At 44.8% G+C, this 21,974-nt stretch overlaps 1 protein-coding gene across 2 annotated transcripts in view; it reads right to left on the reverse strand.

Annotated features, from left to right (window-relative positions):
* LOC311117572 (protein kinase C beta type-like) overlaps nt 1–21,974 on the reverse strand; it is a 97,724-nt gene that overhangs the window by 7,314 nt on the left and 68,436 nt on the right. Inside the window, exons 11-17 of one of the 2 annotated variants that reach the window (XM_084192504.1) lie at nt 21,709–21,800; nt 21,547–21,609; nt 12,475–12,613; nt 8,306–8,386; nt 8,025–8,132; nt 7,659–7,799; nt 1–1,238 (exon numbers count right to left, since the gene is read on the reverse strand). The exon at nt 1–1,238 is cut by the window's left edge and continues 2,309 nt beyond it. In XM_084192504.1, the coding sequence (XP_084048630.1) occupies nt 1,098–1,238; nt 7,659–7,799; nt 8,025–8,132; nt 8,306–8,386; nt 12,475–12,613; nt 21,547–21,609; nt 21,709–21,800 (765 nt within the window). In that variant the 3' untranslated portion in view covers nt 1–1,097. The remainder of the gene's footprint in view (nt 1,239–7,658; nt 7,800–8,024; nt 8,133–8,305; nt 8,387–12,474; nt 12,614–21,546; nt 21,610–21,708; nt 21,801–21,974) is intronic. The other variant, XM_084192505.1, reaches the window with a different exon arrangement.

The following is a 21,974-nucleotide window of genomic DNA, read 5'->3' on the forward strand; positions in this document are numbered from 1 at the left end:
TCTGTATGTTTCCAGTTGCAGTGAACGCTATCCGAGGTGTGTGGGGTTGTTGGGTTCTGTGGCACAAAATGGCTGCAGTGCGTCTCTGTAATGGAGGACACTGGACCCTGAACTCTGACCCTGCTTTGGCACAGTTTCACAGTAACGTAACATTGTGTGTGTGTGTGTGTGTGGTGATGACAGCAGGGCGGGGGGGGGGGGGGGGGGTACATATATCCAGCATCCCTCCTTCCCTGTAATAACATGATTCTAACATTATCGTAACATTACACTTTTTTTCATAACATTTCTAGTATTCTTACAGTGATTGATAATTCATGGAATGTCGATCAGTTTGATCAGTTGGTCAATATTGGTCCCCAGATCAGTGTGGAGGTCATTTGATTGGTTGAGGGGGAATGTCACTGATTGTTTGAGCATCGATTAGGTCATCGGTTGATTCAGCATCATAGATTCATACACATGGGTCCATCTGTTCAGTTGAGTAGAAGTTGTCTTTAACCGCTGATAAGAGGTCAGATCTTATTCCATCTCCATAATGGTTCAGGTTAGGACTGGGGCAGGGGAATCTGGTCCTAGATCAGTGGTTATGTTTGGGTTTGAACAGTAGATATGGGTTAGGGACAAGCCCATGTCCCAATTCTCTCTCCTTCCTCCCAAAGTATGCGCTTGTTACATTTACATTACATGTGAGTCATTTAGCAGACGCTCTTATCCAGAGCGACTCACAGGAGCAATTAGGGTTAAGTGCCTTGCTCAAAGGGCACATCGGCAGATTTTTCACCTAGTCGGCTCGGGGATTAGAACCAGCGACCTTTTCGGTTACTGGCACAACGCTATTAACCACTAATCTACCTGCCACTTGTTCACAGGAAATGAGTGGTGAATGGAAACTCTACTCCAGGCATACCCCAATCCAATGTTTCTACATTTGTGGGGAGTAGTGAACAAGTGCACACTTCAGGAGTGGAGGAGAGATCATTGGGATACAGCCCTGGTCCTAAACCGTATCCTGTAATGAAATGATATGAGATCTGGAAGGGGGGGGGGGCAGGATTCATGGAGCGAATGCAGCGCCGTGATTGGGTCAGTCCACGTCAGGGGTACTCTGGGTTAACAAATGAGAATCCCTGGAACTCTTCCTGGTCCAGGTTCATGATGACCTCCTGGTCAGGGGGAGTCAGGACGGGGGGGTGACGCGTAAAGAAACGGTCAAAGTTCTCTGCGTCGCGACCACACTGTGGAAGAGTGAGAGAGAAGAGGGAGAGAGAGGGATGGATGGATGGATGAAAGGGGAAAAACAACACATGAAGAAGAGGAGAAACATAACAGAAATATAGATGGATGGAAAGTCATCCAGTCCTCATCCACAACATAACAGAAATATACTGAAGTAGATGGATGGAAAGTCATCCAGTCCTCATCCACAACATAATAGAAATATACTGAAGTAGATGGATGGAAAGTCATCCAGTCCTCATCCACAACATAACAGAAATATACTGAAGTAGATGGATGGAAAGTCATCCAGTCCTCATCCACAACATAATAGAAATATACTGAAGTAGATGGATGGAAAGTCATCCAGTCCTCATCCACAACATAACAGAAATATACTGAAGTAGATGGATGGAAAGTCATCCAGTCCTCATCCACAACATAATAGAAATATACTGAAGTAGATGGATGGAAAGTCATCCAGTCCTCATCCACAAAATAATAGAAATATACTGAAGTAGATGGATGGAAAGTCATCCAGTCCTCATCCACAACATAATAGAAATATACTGAAGTAGATGGATGGAAAGTCATCCAGTCCTCATCCACAACATAATAGAAATATACTGAAGTAGATGGATGGAAAGTCATCCAGTCCTCATCCACAACATAATAGAAATATACTGAAGTAGATGGATGGAAAGTCATCCAGTCCTCATCTACAACATAATAGAAATATAATGAAGTAGATGGAAAGTCATCCAGTCCTCATCCACAACATAATAGAAATATACTGAAGTAGATGGATGGAAAGTCATCCAGTCCTCATCCACAACATAATAGAAATATACTGAAGTAGATGGATGGAAAGTCATCCAGTCCTCATCCACAACATAATAGAAATATACTGAAGTAGATGGATGGAAAGTCATCCAGTCCTCATCCACAACATAACAGAAATATACTGAAGTAGATGGATGGAAAGTCATCCAGTCCTCATCCACAACATAATAGAAATATACTGAAGTAGATGGATGGAAAGTCATCCAGTCCTCATCCACAACATAATAGAAATATACTGAAGTAGATGGATGGAAAGTCATCCAGTCCTCATCCACGACATAATAGAAATATACTGAAGTAGATGGATGGAAAGTCATCCAGTCCTCATCCACGACATAATAGAAATATACTGAAGTAGATGGACAGAAAGTCATCCAGTCCTCATCCACAACATAATAGAAATATACTGAAGTAGATGGACGGAAAGTCATCCAGTCCTCATCCACAATATAATAGAAATATACTGAAGTAGATGGACAGAAAGTCATCCAGTCCTCATCCACAACATAATAGAAATATACTGAAGTAGATGGAAGGAAAGTCATCCAGTCCTCATCCACGACATAATAGAAATATACTGAAGTAGATGGATGGAAAGTCATCCAGTCCTCATCCACAACATAATAGAAATATACTGAAGTAGATGGATGGAAAGTCATCCAGTCCTCATCCACAACATAATAGAAATATAATGAGGTAGATGGATGGAAAATCATCCTGTCCTCATCCACAACATAATAGAAATATAATGAAGTAGATGGATGGAAAGTCATCCAGTCCTCATCCACAACATAATATAAATATAATGAAGTAGATGGACGGAAAGTCATCCAGTCCTCATCCACAACATAATAGAAATATACTGAAGTAGATGGATGGAAAGTCATCCAGTCCTCATCCACAACATAATAGAAATATACTGAAGTAGATGGATGGAAAGTCATCCAGTCCTCATCCACAAAATAATAGAAATATACTGAAGTAGATGGATGGAAAGTCATCCAGTCCTCATCCACAACATAATAGAAATATACTGAAGTAGATGGATGGAAAGTCATCCAGTCCTCATCCACAACATAATAGAAATATACTGAAGTAGATGGATGGAAAGTCATCCAGTCCTCATCCACAACATAATAGAAATATACTGAAGTAGATGGATGGAAAGTCATCCAGTCCTCATCTACAACATAATAGAAATATAATGAAGTAGATGGAAAGTCATCCAGTCCTCATCCACAACATAATAGAAATATACTGAAGTAGATGGATGGAAAGTCATCCAGTCCTCATCCACAACATAACAGAAATATACTGAAGTAGATGGATGGAAAGTCATCCAGTCCTCATCCACAACATAATAGAAATATACTGAAGTAGATGGATGGAAAGTCATCCAGTCCTCATCCACAACATAACAGAAATATACTGAAGTAGATGGATGGAAAGTCATCCAGTCCTCATCCACAACATAATAGAAATATACTGAAGTAGATGGATGGAAAGTCATCCAGTCCTCATCCACAACATAATAGAAATATACTGAAGTAGATGGATGGAAAGTCATCCAGTCCTCATCCACGACATAATAGAAATATACTGAAGTAGATGGATGGAAAGTCATCCAGTCCTCATCCACGACATAATAGAAATATACTGAAGTAGATGGACAGAAAGTCATCCAGTCCTCATCCACAACATAATAGAAATATACTGAAGTAGATGGACGGAAAGTCATCCAGTCCTCATCCACAATATAATAGAAATATACTGAAGTAGATGGACAGAAAGTCATCCAGTCCTCATCCACAACATAATAGAAATATACTGAAGTAGATGGAAGGAAAGTCATCCAGTCCTCATCCACGACATAATAGAAATATACTGAAGTAGATGGATGGAAAGTCATCCAGTCCTCATCCACAACATAATAGAAATATACTGAAGTAGATGGATGGAAAGTCATCCAGTCCTCATCCACAACATAATAGAAATATAATGAGGTAGATGGATGGAAAATCATCCTGTCCTCATCCACAACATAATAGAAATATAATGAAGTAGATGGATGGAAAGTCATCCAGTCCTCATCCACAACATAATAGAAATATAATGAAGTAGATGGATGGAAAGTCATCCAGTCCTCATCCACGACATAATAGAAATATACTGAAGTAGATGGATGGAAAGTCATCCAGTCCTCATCCACAACATAACAGAAATATACTGAAGTAGATGGATGGAAAGTCATCCAGTCCTCATCCACAACATAATAGAAATATACTGAAGTAGATGGATGGAAAGACATCCAGTCCTCATCCACAACATAATAGAAATATACTGACATAGATGGATGGAAAGTCATCCAGTCCTCATCCACAACATAATAGAAATATAATGAAGTAGATGGATGGAAAGTCATCCAGTCCTTATCCACAACATAATAGAAATATACTGACGTAGATGGATGGAAAGTCATCCAGTCCTCATCCACGACATAATAGAAATATACTGACGTAGATAGATGGAAAGTCATCCAGTCCTCATCCACAACATAATAGAAATATACTGAAGTAGATGGATGGAAAGTCATCCAGTCCTCATCCACAACATAATATAAATATAATGAAGTAGATGGATGGAAAGTCATCCAGTCTTCATCCACAACATAATAGAAATATAATGAAGTAGATGGATGGAAAGTCATCCAGTCCTCATCCACAACATAATAGAAATATAATGAAGTAGATGGATGGAAAGTCATCCAGTCCTCATCCACAAAATAATATAAATATAATGAAGTAGATGGATGGAAAGTCATCCAGTCCTCATCCACAACATAATATAAATATAATGAAGTAGATGGAAAGTCATCCAGTCCTCATCCACAACATAATATAAATATAATGAAGTAGATGGATGGAAAGTCATCCAGTCCTCATCCACAACATAATAGAAATATACTGAAGTAGATGGATGGAAAGTCATCCAGTCCTCATCCACAACATAATAGAAATATAATGAAGTAGATGGATGGAAAGTCATCCAGTCCTCATCCACAACATAATAGAAATATGAAAAAAATTCCCAGCAGCGTTTTGCTGTTTCATTTCATGCCAACTTAAGACAATCCTAGTGGCAAAGAAAATAACAGAAACTCAAGGGGTAAAGGCTGGTCATTGGATGAATGGACTAGTGACGTAAGAATGAGAATATTGTATTGGTTATCAGCCAACCAATCACAATTCGGACATCTTGGACTTTCAAATGAGCCAATGAAGCCTCAGCATCCTGTGACCTCGTGACAACGCCAACCAGTGGGCGTATTGGATTATGCTTAGCCGCCAGGGCACCAGTCTATGGCGTGACGTGAACGGGCTAAAGTGGTGAGGGAGGAGCGCCCGGGTCAGATGAATGGAATCCCCTCAATGAGACATCTGTTGACTCAGACTAATGGCAGATGATATTTGAGGTTTGTGGGCAGGGCTTGGGAGATTAATGAACCAATCGCTGTTTGTCTTCAGAAAGTATTCACACCCTTTGACTTTTTCTACATTTTGTTGTGTTACAAAGTGGGTTTAACATGGATTTAATTGTCAAAAAAAAATAAAAATCAGCAATCTCCCGTGTAGCTCAGTTGGTAGAGCATGGCGCTTGGGTTGTGGGTTCGATTCCCACGGGAGGGCCAGTATGAAAATGTATGCACTCACTAACTGTAAGTCGCTCTGGATAAGAGCGTCTGCTAAATGACTAAAATGTCAACAAAAAAAAGAATTACACAAAATACTCTGGAATGTCAAAGTGGAAGAAAAATTATATAATTTGTAAAACTCATTTCTTGATTAGGTAAGTATTTAACCCTGAGTCAATACATGTTAGAATCACCTTTGGTAGTTATTACAGCTGTGAGTCTTTCTGGGTAAGTCTCTAAGAGCTTTGCACACCTGGATTGTACAATATTTGCACATTATTCTTTAAAGAATTATCCAAGCACTGTCATATTGGTTGTTGATCATTGCTAGACAGCCATTTTCAAGTATTGCCATAGATGTTCAAGCCAATTTAAGTCAAAACTGTAACTAGGCCACTCAGGAAACATTCAATGTCATCTTGGTAAGCAACTCCAGTGTATATTTGGCCTTGTGTTTTAGGTTATTGTCCTGCTGAAAGGTGAATCTGTCTGTTGGAAAGCAGACTGAAACAGGTTTTCCTCAAGGATTTTGCCTGTGCTTAGCTCTATTCTGTTTCTTTTTATCCTAAAAAACTCCCTTGTCCTTGCCGATGACAAGCACACCCATAACATGATGCAGCCACCACCATGCATGAAAATATGAAGAGTGGTACTCAGTGATGTGTTGCGTTGGATTTGCCCCAAACATAACACTTTGTATTCAGGACATAAAGTTAATTTATTTGCCGCAGTTTTACTTTAGTGCCTTATTGCAAACAGGATACATGTTTTGGAATATTATTTATTCTGTACAGGCTTCCTTCTTTTCACTGTGTCATTTAGGTTAGTATTGTGGAGTAACTACAATGTTGTTGTTTTCTCCTGTCACAGCCATTAAACTGTAACTGTTTTAAAGTCACCATTGGCCTCATGGTGAAATCCCTGAGCGGTTTCCTTCCTCTCCGGCAACTGAGTTAGGAAGGACGCCTGTATCTTTGTAGTGACTGGGTGTATTGATACACCATCCAAAGTGTAATTAATAACTTCACCATGCTCAAAGGGATATTCAATGTCTGCTTTAAAAATATATATATTATCTACCAATAGGTGGCCTTCTTTGCGAGGCATTGGAAAACCTCCCTGGTCTTTGTGGTTGAATCTTTGTTTGAAATTCACTGCTCAACTGAGGGTCCTCACAGATAATTGTATGTGTGGGGTACAGAGATGAGGTAGTCATTCAAAAATCATGTTAAACACTATTATTGCACACAGAGTCCATGCAACTTATTATGTGACTTGTTAAGCACATATTTACTCCTGAACTTATTTACACTTGCCATAACAAAGGGGTTGAATACTTATTCACTCAAGACATTTTAGCTTCTAAAAATTTCAAAAAATGTCTAAAAACACAATTCCACTTTGACGTTAAGGGGTATTGTGTGTAGGCCAGTGACACAAGCTCTCAAGTGAATCCAATTTAAATTCAGGCTGTTACAAAACAACATTTGGAAAAAGTCAAGGGGTGTGAATACTTTCTGAAGACACTGTACCTGTTTTTACCAGATCCAGTGGAGATAGAATATTCTATAGGTCTACAGCTTTGGGTTTAAAGGGGCAGTACGTAGTTATATAGAGGGGTTATATAGGTTATATATATATACACACACGTTAGACTCACAGCTTTGGGTTTAAAGGGGTAGTAGGTAGTTATAATGAGGATATAGAGGGCTATATATAGAGAGAGGTTAGACTCACAGCTTTGGGTTTAAAGGGGTAGTAGGTAGTTATAATGAGGATATAGAGGGCTATATATAGAGAGAGGTTAGACTCACAGCTTTGGGTTTAAAGGGGTAGTAGGTAGTTATAATGAGGATATAGAGGGCTATATATATATAGAGAGAGAGGTTCTATAGGTTAGACTCACAGCTTTGGGTTTGAAGGGCGGCTGGACCTCCTTGCTCTCCAGCTTGTCCCAGTCCATGTAGCGGAAGAAGGCATGTTCCTTTATGTCCCTCTCCCCCTCCGGACCACAGCCCAGACGCTTCCCTGGGTGTTTAGTCATCAACTACAGACAGGGGTCAGAGGTCACACAATGTGTGAGAGAGAGAGTGTGTGAGAGAGAGAGTGTGAGTGAGTGAGTGAGTAATGGACAGAGACAGACAGACAGACAGACAGACAGACAGACAGAGACAGACAGACAGAGACAGACAGACAGAGACAGACAGAGCCAGACAGACAGAGACAGACAGACAGACAGAGACAGACAGACAGACAGACAGTGTGTACCCACCCCTTTGCAGATGGCGACAGCCTCCTTGGACATGGACTTGGGGTAGGAGACGTGATGCTCCATGATGGACTGAAACAACTCATCTTCATCCTCACCATCAAACGGAGGCTGGGGAGGGACACACAGTGCATCACCGCTGACATTCTGCACTACGTACTGTAAGACTATGTACCGAGACTGTCAAATATAACACACACACACACACACACACACACACACACACACACACACACACACACACACACACACACACACACACACACACACACACACACCCCTACCTGTCCTGCCAGCATCTCATACAGCAGAACTCCAAAGGCCCACCAGTCCACGGACTTCCCATAGGGCTGGTACGCTATGATCTGGAGGAAGAGAGGAGAGAGGGATGAGATAGGAGAAGAGAGGAGAGGAGTACGCTATGATCTGGAGGAAGAGAGGAGAGGGGGATGAGATAGGAGAAGAGAGGAGAGGAGTACGCTATGATCTGGAGGAGAGAGGAGAGGGGGATGAGATAGGAGAAGAGAGGAGAGGAGTACGCTATGATCTGGAGGAGGAGAGGAGAGGGGGATGAGATAGGAGAAGAGAGGAGAGGAGTACGCTATGATCTGGAGGAAGAGAGGAGAGGGGTATGAGATAGGAGAAGAGAGGAGAGGAGTACGCTATGATCTGGAGGAAGAGAGGAGAGGGGGATGAGATAGGAGAAGAGAGGAGAGGAGTACGCTATGATCTGGAGGAAGAGAGGAGAGAGGGGGATGAGATAGGAGAAGAGAGGAGAGGAGTACGCTATGATCTGGAGGAAGAGAGGAGAGGGGGATGAGATAGGAGAAGAGAGGAGAGGAGTACGCTATGATCTGGAGGAGGAGAGGAGAGGGGGATGAGATAGGAGAAGAGAGGAGTACGCTATGATCTGGAGGAGGAGAGGAGAGGAGTACGCTATGATCTGGAGGAGGAGAGGAGAGGGGGATGAGATAGGAGAAGAGAGGAGAGGAGTACGTTATGATCTGGAGGAGGAGAGGGGGATGAGATAGGAGAAGAGAGGAGAGGAGTACGCTATGATCTGGAGGAGGAGAGGAGAGGGGGATGAGATAGGAGAAGAGAGGAGAGGAGTACGCTATGATCTGGAGGAAGAGAGGAGAGGGGTATGAGATAGGAGAAGAGAGGAGAGGAGTACGCTATGATCTGGAGGAAGAGAGGAGAGGGGGATGAGATAGGAGAAGAGAGGAGAGGAGTACGCTATGATCTGGAGGAAGAGAGGAGAGAGGGGGATGAGATAGGAGAAGAGAGGAGAGGAGTACGCTATGATCTGGAGGAAGAGAGGAGAGGGGGATGAGATAGGAGAAGAGAGGAGAGGAGTACGCTATGATCTGGAGGAGGAGAGGAGAGGGGGATGAGATAGGAGAAGAGAGGAGTACGCTATGATCTGGAGGAGGAGAGGAGAGGAGTACGCTATGATCTGGAGGAGGAGAGGAGAGGGGGATGAGATAGGAGAAGAGAGGAGAGGAGTACGTTATGATCTGGAGGAGGAGAGGGGGATGAGATAGGAGAAGAGAGAAGAGGAGTACGCTATGATCTGGAAGAGGAGAGGAGAGAGGGGCATGAGATAGGAGAAGAGAGGAGAGGAGTACGCTATGATCTGGAGGAGGAGAGGAGAGAGGGGTATGAGATAGGAGAAGCGAGGAGACACGTACGCTATGATCTGGAGGAGGAGAGGAGAGGGGGATGAGATAGGAGAAGAGAGGAGAGGAGTACGCTATGATCTGGAGGAGGAGAGGAGAGGGGGATGAGATAGGAGAAGAGAGGAGAGGAGTACGTTATGATCTGGAAGAGGAGAGGAGAGAGGGGGATGAGATAGGAGAAGAGAGGAGAGGAGTACGCTATGATCTGGAGGAAGAGAGGAGAGAGGGGGATGAGATAGGAGAAGAGAGAAGAGGAGTACGCTATGATCTGGAAGAGGAGAGGAGAGAGGGGCATGAGATAGGAGAAGAGAGGAGAGGAGTACGCTATGATCTGGAGGAGGAGAGGAGAGAGGGGTATGAGATAGGAGAAGCGAGGAGACACGTACGCTATGATCTGGAGGAGGAGAGGAGAGGGGGATGAGATAGGAGAAGAGAGGAGAGGAGTACGCTATGATCTGGAGGAGGAGAGGAGAGGGGGGTGAGATAGGAGAAGAGAGGAGAGGAGTACGCTATGATCTGGAGGAGGAGAGGAGAGAGGGGGATAAGATAGGAGAAGAGAGGAGAGGAGTACGCTATGATCTGGAGGAGGAGAGGAGAGGGGGATGAGATAGGAGAAGAGAGGAGAGGAGTACGCTATGATCTGGAGGAGGAGAGGAGAGGGGGATGAGATAGGAGAAGAGAGGAGAGGAGTACGCTATGATCTGGAGGAGAGGAGAGGGGTACGCTATGATCTGGAGGAGGAGAGGAGAGGGGGATGAGATAGGAGAAGAGAGGAGAGGAGTACGCTATGATCTGGAGGAGGAGAGGAGAGGGGGATGAGATAGGAGAAGAGAGGAGAGGAGTACGCTATGATCTGGAGGAGAGGAGAGGGGTACGCTATGATCTGGAGGAGGAGAGGAGAGGGGGATGAGATAGGAGAAGAGAGGAGAGGAGTACGCTATGATCTGGAGGAAGAGAGGAGAGAGGGGATGAGATAGGAGAAGAGAGGAGAGGAGTACGCTATGATCTGGAGGAGGAGAGGAGAGGGGGATGAGATAGGAGAAGAGAGGAGAGGAGTACGCTATGATCTGGAGGAGGAGAGGAGAGGGGGATGAGATAGGAGAAGAGAGGAGAGGAGTACGCTATGATCTGGAGGAGGAGAAGAGAGGGGGATGAGATAGGAGAAGAGAGGAGAGGAGTACGCTATGATCTGGAGGAGGAGAGGAGAGGGGGATGAGATAGGAGAAGAGAGGAGATGAGTACGCTATGATCTGGAGGAGGAGAGGAGAATGAGATAGGAGAAGAGAGGAGAGGAGTACGCTATGATCTGGAGGAGGAGAGGAGTACGCTATGATCTGGAGGAGGAGAGGAGAGGAGAATGAGATAGGAGAAGAGAGGAGAGGAGTACGCTATGATCTGGAGGAGGAGAGGAGAGGGGGATGAGATAGGAGAAGAGAGGAGAGGAGTACACTATGATCTGGAGGAGGAGAGGAGAGGGGGATGAGATAGGAGAAGAGAGGAGAGGAGTACGCTATGATCTGGAGGAGGAGAGGAGAGGGGGATGAGATAGGAGAAGAGAGGAGAGGAGTACGCTATGATCTGGAGGAAGAGAGGAGAGGGGTATGAGATAGGAGAAGAGAGGAGAGGAGTACGCTATGATCTGGAGGAGGAGAGGAGAATGAGATAGGAGAAGAGAGGAGAGGAGTACGCTATGATCTGGAGGAGGAGAGGAGTACGCTATGATCTGGAGGAGGAGAGGAGAGGAGAATGAGATAGGAGAAGAGAGGAGAGGAGTACGCTATGATCTGGAGGAGGAGAGGAGAGGGGGATGAGATAGGAGAAGAGAGGAGAGGAGTACACTATGATCTGGAGGAGGAGAGGAGAGGGGGATGAGATAGGAGAAGAGAAGAGAGGAGTACGCTATGATCTGGAGGAGGAGAGGAGAGGGGGATGAGATAGGAGAAGAGAGGAGAGGAGTACACTATGATCTGGAGGAGGAGAGGAGAGGGGGATGAGATAGGAGAAGAGAGGAGATGAGTACGCTATGATCTGGAGGAGGAGATGAGAATGAGATAGGAGAAGAGAGGAGAGGAGTACGCTATGATCTGGAGGAGGAGAGGAGTACGCTATGATCTGGAGGAGGAGAGGAGAGGAGAATGAGATAGGAGAAGAGAGGAGAGGAGTACGCTATGATCTGGAGGAGGAGAGGAGAGGGGGATGAGATAGGAGAAGAGAGGAGAGGAGTACACTATGATCTGGAGGAGGAGAGGAGAGGGGGATGAGATAGGAGAAGAGAGGAGAGGAGTACGCTATGATCTGGAGGAGGAGAGGAGAGGGGGATGAGATAGGAGAAGAGAGGAGAGGAGTACGCTATGATCTGGAGGAGGAGAGGAGAGGGGGATGAGATAGGAGAAGAGAGGAGAGGAGTACGCTATGATCTGGAGGAGGAGAGGAGAGGGGGATGAGATAGGAGAAGAGAGGAGAGGAGTACGCTATGATCTGGAGGAGGAGAGGAGAGGGGGATGAGATAGGAGAAGAGAGGGGAGGAGTACGCTATGATCTGGAGGAGGAGAGGAGAGGGGGATGAGATAGGAGAAGAGAGGAGAGGAGTACGCTATGATCTGGAGGAGGAGAGGAGAGGGGGATGAGATAGGAGAAGAGAGGAGAGGAGTAAGAAGAGGAGGCTGAAGAACAGAGCAGAACAGAACAGAAGACTCCATTACCTCAGGAGCGATGTAGTCGGGGGATGAGATAGGAGAAGAGAGGAGAGGGGTAAGAAGAGGAGACTCCATTACCTCAGGAGCGATGTAGTCGGGGGTCCCACAGAAGGTCTTGGTGGTGACTCCGTCTAACATGTTCTCTTTACACATCCCAAAGTCAGCTATCTTAATGTGGCCCTCTGCATCCAGCATCACGTTGTCCAGCTTCAGATCCCTAGGAGAGAGACACATACACACATTAAACAGACAGACACACACACACACACACATTAAACACACACACACACACATTAAACACACACACACACACACACAGACATATTAGACATAAACCATATATACTAAAGTATGTGGACACCCCTTCAAATTAGTGGATTCAGTTATTTCAGCCACACCCGTTGCTGACGGGTGTATAAAATCGAGCACACAGCCATGCAATCTCCATAGACAAAACATTGGCAGTAGAATGGCCCGTACTGAAGAGCTCAGTGACTTTCAACGTGGCACCGTCATAGGATGCCACCTTTCCAACAAGTCAGTTGGTCAAATGTCTGCCCTGCTAGAGCTGCCCCGGTCAACAGGAAGTGCTGTTATCTTCCCCGGTCAACAGGAAGTGCTGTTACTGTGAAGTGGAAACGTGGCAGGTCACACAAGCTCACAGAACGGGACCGTCGAGTGCTGAAGCGCGTAGCGGTTGCAACACTCACTACTGAGTTCCAAACGGCCTCTGGAAGCAACGTCAGCACAATAACCGTTAGTCAGGAGCTTCATAAAATGGGTTTCAATGGCCGAGCAGCCGCACACAAGCCTAAAATCAACACGCGCAACGCCAAGCGTCGGCTGGAGTAGTGTAAAGCCCGCCACCATTGGACTCTGGAGCAGTGGAAAACGCGTTCTCTGGAGTGATGAATCACGCTTAACAATCTGGCAGTCCGGACTAACGAATCTGACCAGTTAGCACAAACACGCGTTAAGAACACACACAATGTACATACTACGACAACAGCTTCTGGACATCAGAAACATTATGTTAGATCGAGAAGTGCGTTCAAATACTTTTTTACCTTGGCCAAAATTACTAGATTGGCCACAGATTATTGATGTTTTATTTACGCACTGATAAAGATCAGCGTGGAAGTAACTTTCTGTAGATAAACAGATCAAAAAAAATAGTTGTAGGAGTATTCAAATCAGGGAGTCAAATGAAGGCTCTTTCACACAATATAACCTGTCCTGGAATCAGGGAGCCAAATGAACGGCTCTTTCACACAATATAACCTGTCCTGGAATCAGGGAGTCAAATAAACGGCTCTTTCACACAATATAACCTGTCCTGGAATCAGGGAGTCAAATGAACGGCTCTTTCACACAATATAACCTGTCCTGGAATCAGGGAGTCAAATGAACGGCTCTTTCACACAATATAACCTGTCCTGGAATCAGGGAGCCAAATGAACGGCTCTTTCAGTAAATATAACCTGTCCTGGAATCAGGGAGCCAAATGAACGGCTCTTTCAGTAAATATAACCTGTTCCTAGAATCAGGGAGCCAAATGAACGAGCCGTTCACCGATGTGATTTGGTTCCCAATGTTCCATCATTGGGAACCAATGGCGTGTAGGGAGGAGGTCGGGAGAGGTTGTGTTTTCTCTAGCAGGAGGTAAGCTTGGCTTCTTATATGGTGTTGAGTAAAGCTTAAACCATGTATTTAGATTGTAGGTAGGTATTGTAGCTAGGTATTGTAGGTAGTTTATTTAGGTAGTTATTGTAGGTTATTGTAGGTAATTATTGTAGGTAAGTATTGTATTCGGCGGTGCCCGGTGAAGCACGAGGCTAGCACGAGGCTAGCTAACCCACTACTTGGACCAACAAAGCTAGCTAGCTAGCGGGTAGCTACTGGTAACTTTTAACAACTGTGGATAGTTGTTTCCAATGTTATTTCACGCTTAAGAGTACCTGTAATTAAGCCAGCTAGCTACCTACCATTCAGCAGTTTTTCTAACCTCATTATCTGAGGCATTAACGTTAGGTAGTTAGTAGCTACTGTACTTAATTACAGCTACTGATTGCAGAAGACCAATGTCTTCTTGTCTGCCACCCAGACAGCTGGCGTCGGGTAAGTTTGGCTTTATACATAGCTTGGGCTTTGTCGAGTAAGGCTTAAACTATGTATTTAGATTGTAGTTAGGTATTGTAGGTAGGCATCGTGGGTTGTTGTGGGTAGTTATTGTATGTAATTACTGTAGGTTAGCATTGTATTCGGCGGTGCCGGGTGTAGCACGAAGCTAGCTAGCTAGCTAACTCACCTCCTGGACTAGCTGGCGAGTAGCTATTAGCAATGGTAGCAACTAAATACAATATCCTTTTAGCCAGCTACATTTGTTCGCAGCGCCACCGTTTTTCAAAACAAAGTCAACACAGCAGCCATTGCTAGCTAGCCAACACGACCAGCTAGCTGTACTGTAGCAGCTAAATACAATATATTTGTGCTAGCTAGCCAACGTTTAATTATTGCTGCGTTATGAAAGGAACTAGACACGGACACGAATTATCTGTTTAGTGTGTTAACACACTATTGGTAGTTTGTTGTAACCAAGTATTGGTGCTAAACTGTGTGTTATACCATCAGATCCTCCTCTCCACCCTCTCCGAGCTGGGCATCTCCGGCGCGGCTCACTCCTGGATTGCGTCCTACCTGACCGGTCGCTCCTACCAAGTGGCGTGGCGAGAAGCTGTCTCCGCACCACGTGCTCTCACCACTGGTGTCCCCCAGGGCTCAGTTCTAGGCCCTCTCTTATTCTCCCTATACACCAAGTCACTTGGCTCTGTCATATCCTCACATGGCCTCTCCTATCATTGCTACGCTGACGATACACAACTAATCTTCTCCTTTCCCCCTTCTGATAACCAGGTGGCGAATCGCATCTCTGCATGTCTGGCAGACATATCAGTATGGATGACGGATCACCACCTCAAGCTGAACCTTGGCAAGACGGAGCAGCTCTTCCTCCCGGGGAAGGACTGCCCGTTCCATGATCTCGCCATCACGGTTGACAACTCCGTTGTGTCCTCCTCCCAGAGTGCGAAGAGCCTTGGCGTGACCCTGGACAACACCCTGTCGTTCTCCGCTAACATCAAGGCGGTGACCCGATCCTGCAGGTTCATGCTCTACAACATTCGGAGAGTACGACCCTGCCTTACACAGGAAGCGGCACAGGTCCTAATCCAGGCACTTGTCATCTCCCGTCTGGATTACTGCAACTCGCTGTTGGCTGGGCTCCCTGCCTGTGCCATTAAACCCCTACAACTCATCCAGAATGCCGCAGCCCGTCTGGTGTTCAACCTTCCCAAGTTCTCTCACGTCACCCCGCTCCTCCGCACACTCCACTGGCTTCCAGTTGAAGCTCGCATCTGTTACAAGACCATGGTGCTTGCCTATGGAGCTGTGAGGGGAACGGCACCTCTGTACCTTTAGGCTCTGATCAGTCCCTACACCCAAACGAGGGCATTGCGTTCATCCACCTCTGGCCTGCTGGCTCCCCTTCCTCTGCGGAAGCATAGTTCCCGCTCAGCCCAGTCAAAACTGTTCGCTGCTCTGGCACCCCAATGGTGGAACAAGCTCCCTCACGACGCCAGGACAGCGGAGTCACTCACCACCTTCCGGAGACATTTGAAACCCCACCTCTTTAAGGAATACCTGGGATAGGATAAAGTAATCCTTCTACCCCCCCGCCCCCCCTTAAAAAATAAAATAATAATAAATAAATAAATAAAAAAAATATTTAAAAAATTGTAAAGTGGTTAACCCACTGGCTATAGGGTGAATGCACCAATTTGTAGGTTGCTCTGGATAAGAGCGTCTGCTAAATGACGTAAATGTAAATGTAAATGTAAAAAGAGACGTTCAAAAAGAGCTGTTGGTTCGTGAACGACTCATCACCAATCTATATGAAGCCTAATGAGCAACTGAATCTAAAACACTGAGAAATATCGACGTCATCAATTACAAACTACATGACTAGATAAACAAATACTAAACCCTCCCCTTGACTGAGATTGAAAAAGCGCGACCCTCCCCCATTTTCCTCCAGGTAACATGATGTCAATTCTGATCCATCCGGGAAAAATAACAGACCTACTGTAGGACCCATAACTTCACCTAACAACATAGACCTACTGTAGGACCCATAACTTCACCAAACAATAACATAGACCTACTGTAGGACCCATAACTTCACCTAACAACACAGACCTACTGTAGGACCCATAACATCACCTAACAACAACATAGACCTACTGTAGGACCCATAACTTCACCTAACAACAACATAGACCTACTGTAGGACCCATAACTTCACCTAACAATAACACAGACCTACTGTAGGACCCATAACTTCACCTAAAAATAACATAGACCTACTGTAGGACCCATAACTTCACCTAACAATAACATAGACCTACTGTAGGACCCATAACTTCACCTAACAATAACATAGACCTACTGTAGGACCCATAACTTCACCTAACAATAACATACCTACTGTAGGACCCATAACTTCACCTAACAACAACATAGACCTACTGTAGGACCCATAACTTCACCAAACAACAACATAGACCTACTGTAGGACCCATAACTTCACCTAACAATAACAAAGACCTACTGTAGGACCCATAACTTCACCAAACAATAACATAGACCTACTGTAGGACCCATAACTTCACCTAACAACACAGACCTACTGTAGGACCCATAACTTCACCTAACAACATATACCTACTGTAGGACCCATAACATCACCTAACAACAACATAGACCTACTGTAGGACCCATAACTTCACCTAACAACATATACCTACTGTAGGACCCATAACATCACCTAACAACAACATAGACCTACTGTAGGACCCATAACTTCACCTAACAATAACACAGACCTACTGTAGGACCCATAACTTCACCTAACAATAACACAGACCTACTGTAGGACCCATAACTTCACCTAACAATAACACAGACCTACTGTAGGACCCATAACTTCACCTAACAACATATACCTACTGTAGGACCCATAACTTCACCTAACAACATAGACCTACTGTAGGACCCATAACTTCACCTAACAATAACATAGACCTACTGTAGGACCCATAACTTCACCTAACAATAACATAGACCTACTGTAGGACCCATAACTTCACCTAACAATAACATACCTACTGTAGGACCCATAACTTCACCTAACAACAACATAGACCTACTGTAGGACCCATAACTTCACCAAACAACAACATAGACCTACTGTAGGACCCATAACTTCACCTAACAATAACAAAGACCTACTGTAGGACCCATAACTTCACCTAACAACACAGACCTACTGTAGGACCCATAACTTCACCTAACAACATATACCTACTGTAGGACCCATAACATCACCTAACAACAACATAGACCTACTGTAGGACCCATAACATCACCTAACAACAACATAGACCTACTGTAGGACCCATAACTTCACCTAACAATAACACAGACCTACTGTAGGACCCATAACTTCACCTAACAATAACACAGACCTACTGTAGGACCCATAACTTCACCTAACAATAACACAGACCTACTGTAGGACCCATAACTTCACCTAACAACATAGACCTACTGTAGGACCCATAACTTCACCTAACAACAACATAGACCTACTGTAGGACCCATAACTTCACCTAACAACAACATAGACCTACTGTAGGACCCATAACTTCACCTAACAACAACATAGACCTACTGTAGGACCCATAACTTCACCTAACAATAACATAGACCTACTGTAGGACCCATAACTTCACCTAACAACATAGACCTACTGTAGGACCCATAACTTCACATAACAACATAGACCTACTGTAGGACCCATAACTTCACTTAACAACATAGACCTACTGTAGGACCCATAACTTCACCTAACAATAACATAGACCTACTGTAGGACTCATAACTTCACCTAACAACATAGACCTACTGTAGGACCCATAACTTCACCTAACAATAACATAGACCTACTGTAGGACCCATAACATCACCTAACAACAACATAGACCTACTGTAGGACCCATAACTTCACCTAACAATAACATAGACCTACTGTAGGACCCATAACTTCACCTAACAACAACATAGACCTACTGTAGGACCCATAACTTCACCTAACAACAACATAGACCTACTGTAGGACCCATAACTTCACCTAACAACAACAACATAGACCTACTGTAGGACCCATAACTTCACCTAACAACAACATAGACCTACTGTAGGACCCATAACTTCACCTAACAACAACATAGACCTACTGTAGGACCCATAACTCCAACTAACAACAACATAGACCTACTGTAGGACCCATAACTTCACCTAACAACAACATAGACCTACTGTAGGACCCATAACTTCACCTAACAACAACAACAACATAGACCTACTGTAGGACCCATAACTTCACCTAACAACAACACAGACCTACTGTAGGACCCATAACTTCACCTAACAACAACATAGACCTACTGTAGGACCCATAACTTCACCTAACAATAACATAGACCTACTGTAGGACCCATAACTTCACCTAACAATAACAGACCTACTGTAGGACCCATAACTTCACCTAACAATAACATAGACCTACTGTAGGACCCATTACTTCACCTAACAATAACATAGACCTACTGTAGGACCCATAACTTCACCTAACAACAACATAGACCTACTGTAGGACCCATAACTTCACCTAACAATAACATAGACCTACTGTAGGACCCATAACTTCACTTAACAATAACATAGACCTACTGTAGGACCCATAACTTCACCTAACAACATAGACCTACTGTAGGACCCATAACTTCACCTAACAACACAGACCTACTGTAGGACCCATAACTTCACCTAACAACATAGACCTACTGTAGGACCCATAACTTCACCTAACAATAACATAGACCTACTGTAGGACCCATAACATCACCTAACAACAACATAGACCTACTGTAGGACCCATAACTTCACCTAACAATAACATAGACCTACTGTAGGACCCATAACTTCACCTAACAACAACATAGACCTACTGTAGGTCCCATAACTCCAACTAACAACAACATAGACCTACTGTAGGACCCATAACTTCACCTAACAACAACATAGACCTACTGTAGGACCCATAACTTCACCTAACAACAACAACAACATAGACCTACTGTAGGACCCATAACTTCACCTAACAACAACATAGACCTACTGTAGGACCCATAACTTCACCTAACAACAACATAGACCTACTGTAGGACCCATAACTTCACCTAACAACAACAACAACATAGACCTACTGTAGGACCCATAACTTCACCTAACAACAACATAGACCTACTGTAGGACCCATAACTTCACCTAACAACAACATAGACCTACTGTAGGACCCATAACTTCACCTAACAACAACATAGACCTACTGTAGGACCCATAACTTCACCTAACAACAACATAGACCTACTGTAGGACCCATAACTTCACCTAACAACATAGACCTACTGTAGGACCCATAACTTCACCTAACAATAACATAGACCTACTGTAGGACCCATAACTTCACCTAACAATAACAGACCTACTGTAGGACCCATAACTTCACCTAACAATAACATAGACCTACTGTAGGACCCATTACTTCACCTAACAATAACATAGACCTACTGTAGGACCCATAACTTCACCTAACAACAACATAGACCTACTGTAGGACCCATAACTTCACCCAACAATAACATAGACCTACTGTAGGACCCATAACTTCACCTAACAATACCATAGACCTACTGCAGGACCCAAAACTTCACCTAACAACAACACAGACCTACTGTAAAGCAGGAAGTAGCAGTGACTCGCTCAATACGGGAGTGGTCAGATGATGCGGACGCTAACCGGGTCCACCAATAAGAGCATCGACGACGTCGTCCCCACAGTGACCCAACCAGAAGCCCTGGATTACAGGCAACATCCGCACTGAGCTAAAGGCTAGAGCTGCCGCTTTTCAAGGAGCGGGACATTAATCCTGACGCTTATAAGAAGTCCCGCTTCGACCTCAAACAGGCAAAGAATCAATACAGGACTAAGATCGAATCCTACTAGGCCGGCTCTGACGCTCGACGGATCTGTCAACTATTACGGATTACAAAGGGAAACCCAGCCTAGAGTCTAGTGAGTGTGTGGGTAGAGTCCAGTGCAGGGTTCTTCAATTCCGGTCCTGGAGGGCCGAAACACTTCTGTTTTTTATTTCTACCTGGTAGTTAATTGCACTCACCTGGTGTCCCAGGTCTGAATTAGCCCCTGATTAGAAGGAGAGGATGAAAAACAGAGGTGTTTCGGCCCTCCAGGACCGGAATTGAAGAACCCTGGTCCAATGAGTGTGTGGGTAGAGTCCAGTGAGTTAGTGGGTAGAGTCCAGTGAGTGTGCATAGAGCCGGTGCAAGAGTGTCAGTGCAAATAAAAAGGGGGTCAATGCAAATAGTCCGGGTAGCCATTTGATTAACTGTTCAGCAGTCTTATGGCTTGGGGGTAGAAGCTGTTCAGGAGCCTTTTAGTCCCAGACTTGGCGCAGAGAGAACAGTCTATGACTAGGGTGGCTGGAGTCTGACAATTTTGGGGGCCTTCCTCTGACACCGCCTGGTATAGAGGTCCTGGATGGCAGGAAGCTTGGCCCCAGTGATGTACTGGGCCGTATGCACTACCCTCTGTTGTGCCTTGCGGTGCGATGCCAAGCAGTTGCCATACCAGGCGGTGATGCAGCCAGTCAAGATGCTCTCGATGGTGCAGCTGTAGAACTTTTTGAGGATCTGAGGGCCCGTGCCAAATAGTTTCTGCCTCCTGAGGGAGAAGAGGCGTTGTCGTGCCCTCTTCACGACTGTGTTGGTGTGTTTTGGACCATGATAGATCCTTAGGGATGTGGACGCTAAGGCTCTCAACCCGCTCCACTACAACGGATTGATGCTCGGCCCTCTATGACCAGCTCCTTTGTCTTGCTGACAAACATTCACAAGGCCGCGGGGCCAGACGGAATACCACACATAACAAACATGAACAAACACACTGACTCACCGGTAAACGATGCCTTTGGAATGGAGGAAGAGGAGGCCGAGGGAAATCTCTGCAGCATAGAACCTACACACACCACACACACCCTGAGTTAGACCAGGCATAGGAGTGTGTGTGTGTGTGTGTGTGTGTGTTGTGTGTGTGTGTGTGTGTGTGTGTACTCACACAGCGTGGGGTTCCTTGAACTTGCCGACCTGCTGGATCTGATACATGAGGTCTCCTCCGTTGATATACTCCATCACAAAATATAACCTGTCCTGGAGAGAGAGAGAGAGAGAGATATATATACATATACTCCATCACACAATACAAGCTGTCCTGGAGAGAGACAGAGAGAAGGGGTAAAGAGAGAGTGGGGAGGGAGATCTATTCATCCATCCATCCATCCATCCATCCATCCATCCATCTACTGCATCAAAAACAACACTCCC

Source organism: Coregonus lavaretus, assembly GCF_964263955.1.
Source record: "Coregonus lavaretus genome assembly, contig: HAP1_SCAFFOLD_892, whole genome shotgun sequence".
Taxonomy (NCBI): Eukaryota; Metazoa; Chordata; class Actinopteri; order Salmoniformes; family Salmonidae; genus Coregonus; species Coregonus lavaretus.